The sequence below is a fragment of the Suncus etruscus genome, chromosome 9, assembly GCF_024139225.1.
Source record: "Suncus etruscus isolate mSunEtr1 chromosome 9, mSunEtr1.pri.cur, whole genome shotgun sequence".
Classification (NCBI taxonomy): Eukaryota; Metazoa; Chordata; class Mammalia; order Eulipotyphla; family Soricidae; genus Suncus; species Suncus etruscus.
The window spans coordinates 53,809,999-53,811,533 of NC_064856.1; the positions used below are offsets into that span (position 1 = coordinate 53,809,999).

Here is a 1,535-nt window from a genome sequence, read left to right on the forward strand (position 1 = left end):
TTAAAAATTAACTTTTCTTGGAGAAAATATTTTTATGACATGATCACGAATTTCTTTGGTCTTCACTCCATAGACAATAGGGTTGAGAGAAGGTGGGACTAACAGGTAAAGGTTTGAGAAGAGAATGTGAACATATGGTGGTATGTGAGAACCAAACCTATGAGTGAAGAAAGAAAAGAAGGCAAGGAGGTAGAATTGTAAAAATACACAGATGTGGGCAATGCATGTATTAAAGGCCTTCAATCGTGCCTCTTTTTGTGGCAGCTGAAAGACTGTTATAAAGATTCGAACATAAGATAAGGTGATAAAAATTATGTCAAACCCTAAGATGGCAAAGGCAACAAAAAGACCATAGATCTTGTTGATCCGGATATCTTCAACTGCCAGCTTCACAAGTGCCATATGCTCACAGTAAGAATGGGAGATGACTGTAGTTCGGTAGTGCTTAAGACGATATTTGATAAGCATAATAGAAGGTACTGTAAGAACAATAGACCTGAGTGTCACTCCAACACCAATTTGAGTCAAAAGTTGTTGGGAAAACACAGTGGCATGTCTTAAAGGGTTACAGATGGCTATATAACGATCCAGGGCCATTGCCAGCAGGATACCTGATTCAGTAGCCTGGAGTGAGTGAATAAGCCACATCTGCAGAAGACAAGCATCAAAAGAAATCTTTGACAAATGAAACCAGAAAATACCTAACATTTTAGGGAGAATGCAGGTGCTGAGTAAAATGTCTGTGGCCCCTAAAAGAGCCAAAAAAATGTACATGGGCTTATGCAGGCTTCTTTCATGCTTGATAATTGCCAAAAGAGCAGAATTCCCAGTCAGAGCAATGAGGTACATGGCACAGAATGGAATTCCGATCCAACGCTGAATGGACTCCAGGCCAGGAATCCCGATGAGAGTTAGGACTGAGGGCATGAAGATTGAGACGTTCGATATGATCATAGTGCTCTGATCAGTAAAAACAAAGGATGGAATTTTGTTTCATCTTCTGTTTCTTCAAGACTTATGAATTAAAAATAAGATAAATTCTTCTTAGCAAAATAAATTTTAGTTATATAAATGCAAAATAGATTCTTTTCTATTCCATTTACTTCTTACTTTCTATTTTCCCCACAAATATTAGTATATAAATGTCATGCTTAATATTGTCATGTTGTATTGATCCTTTACACTAAATGATTATTCTGTAGAATCTACTTTATATCTTCAATATATGTTTAGTCATCACTTGTGCCTTATTGTGAACAGACAATTGGAATTTTAGGGTGGACTTATCAATTAAAGTAGAATAAAGATATTGGTCATGCAAATTTAGTGTAAATGTATGATAAAATGTCTATAAAATGACTTACAGGGTTTGTAGAAAACTCTCTAGAATAGAAATTAGAAGAAAGGATTGAGCATAATATTTTTATTTAATTTTGCAGTTAATTATCTATTTAAATTTTTATAGTGTTTTCCCACTAGCAGAGTTTTAGGACACCATTAAAACTAATCTTTTTCAATACTATCTATGAATCTTA

At 34.8% G+C, this 1,535-nt stretch overlaps 1 protein-coding gene across 1 annotated transcript; it reads right to left on the reverse strand.

The window, feature by feature from the left end:
• Positions 1-954, reverse strand: LOC126018469 (olfactory receptor 52A5-like). Its single transcript, XM_049780604.1, has one exon. The coding sequence runs from the start codon at positions 952-954 to the stop codon at positions 1-3; it is 954 nt and encodes a 317-aa protein (XP_049636561.1).
• Positions 955-1,535: the final 581 nt, after the last annotated feature.

Excerpts from the sequence above, each read along its gene's own strand:
- LOC126018469 (XM_049780604.1), bottom strand. The coding sequence starts at position 954 with ATGATCATATCGAACGTCTCAATCTTCATGCCCTCAGTCCTAACTCTC.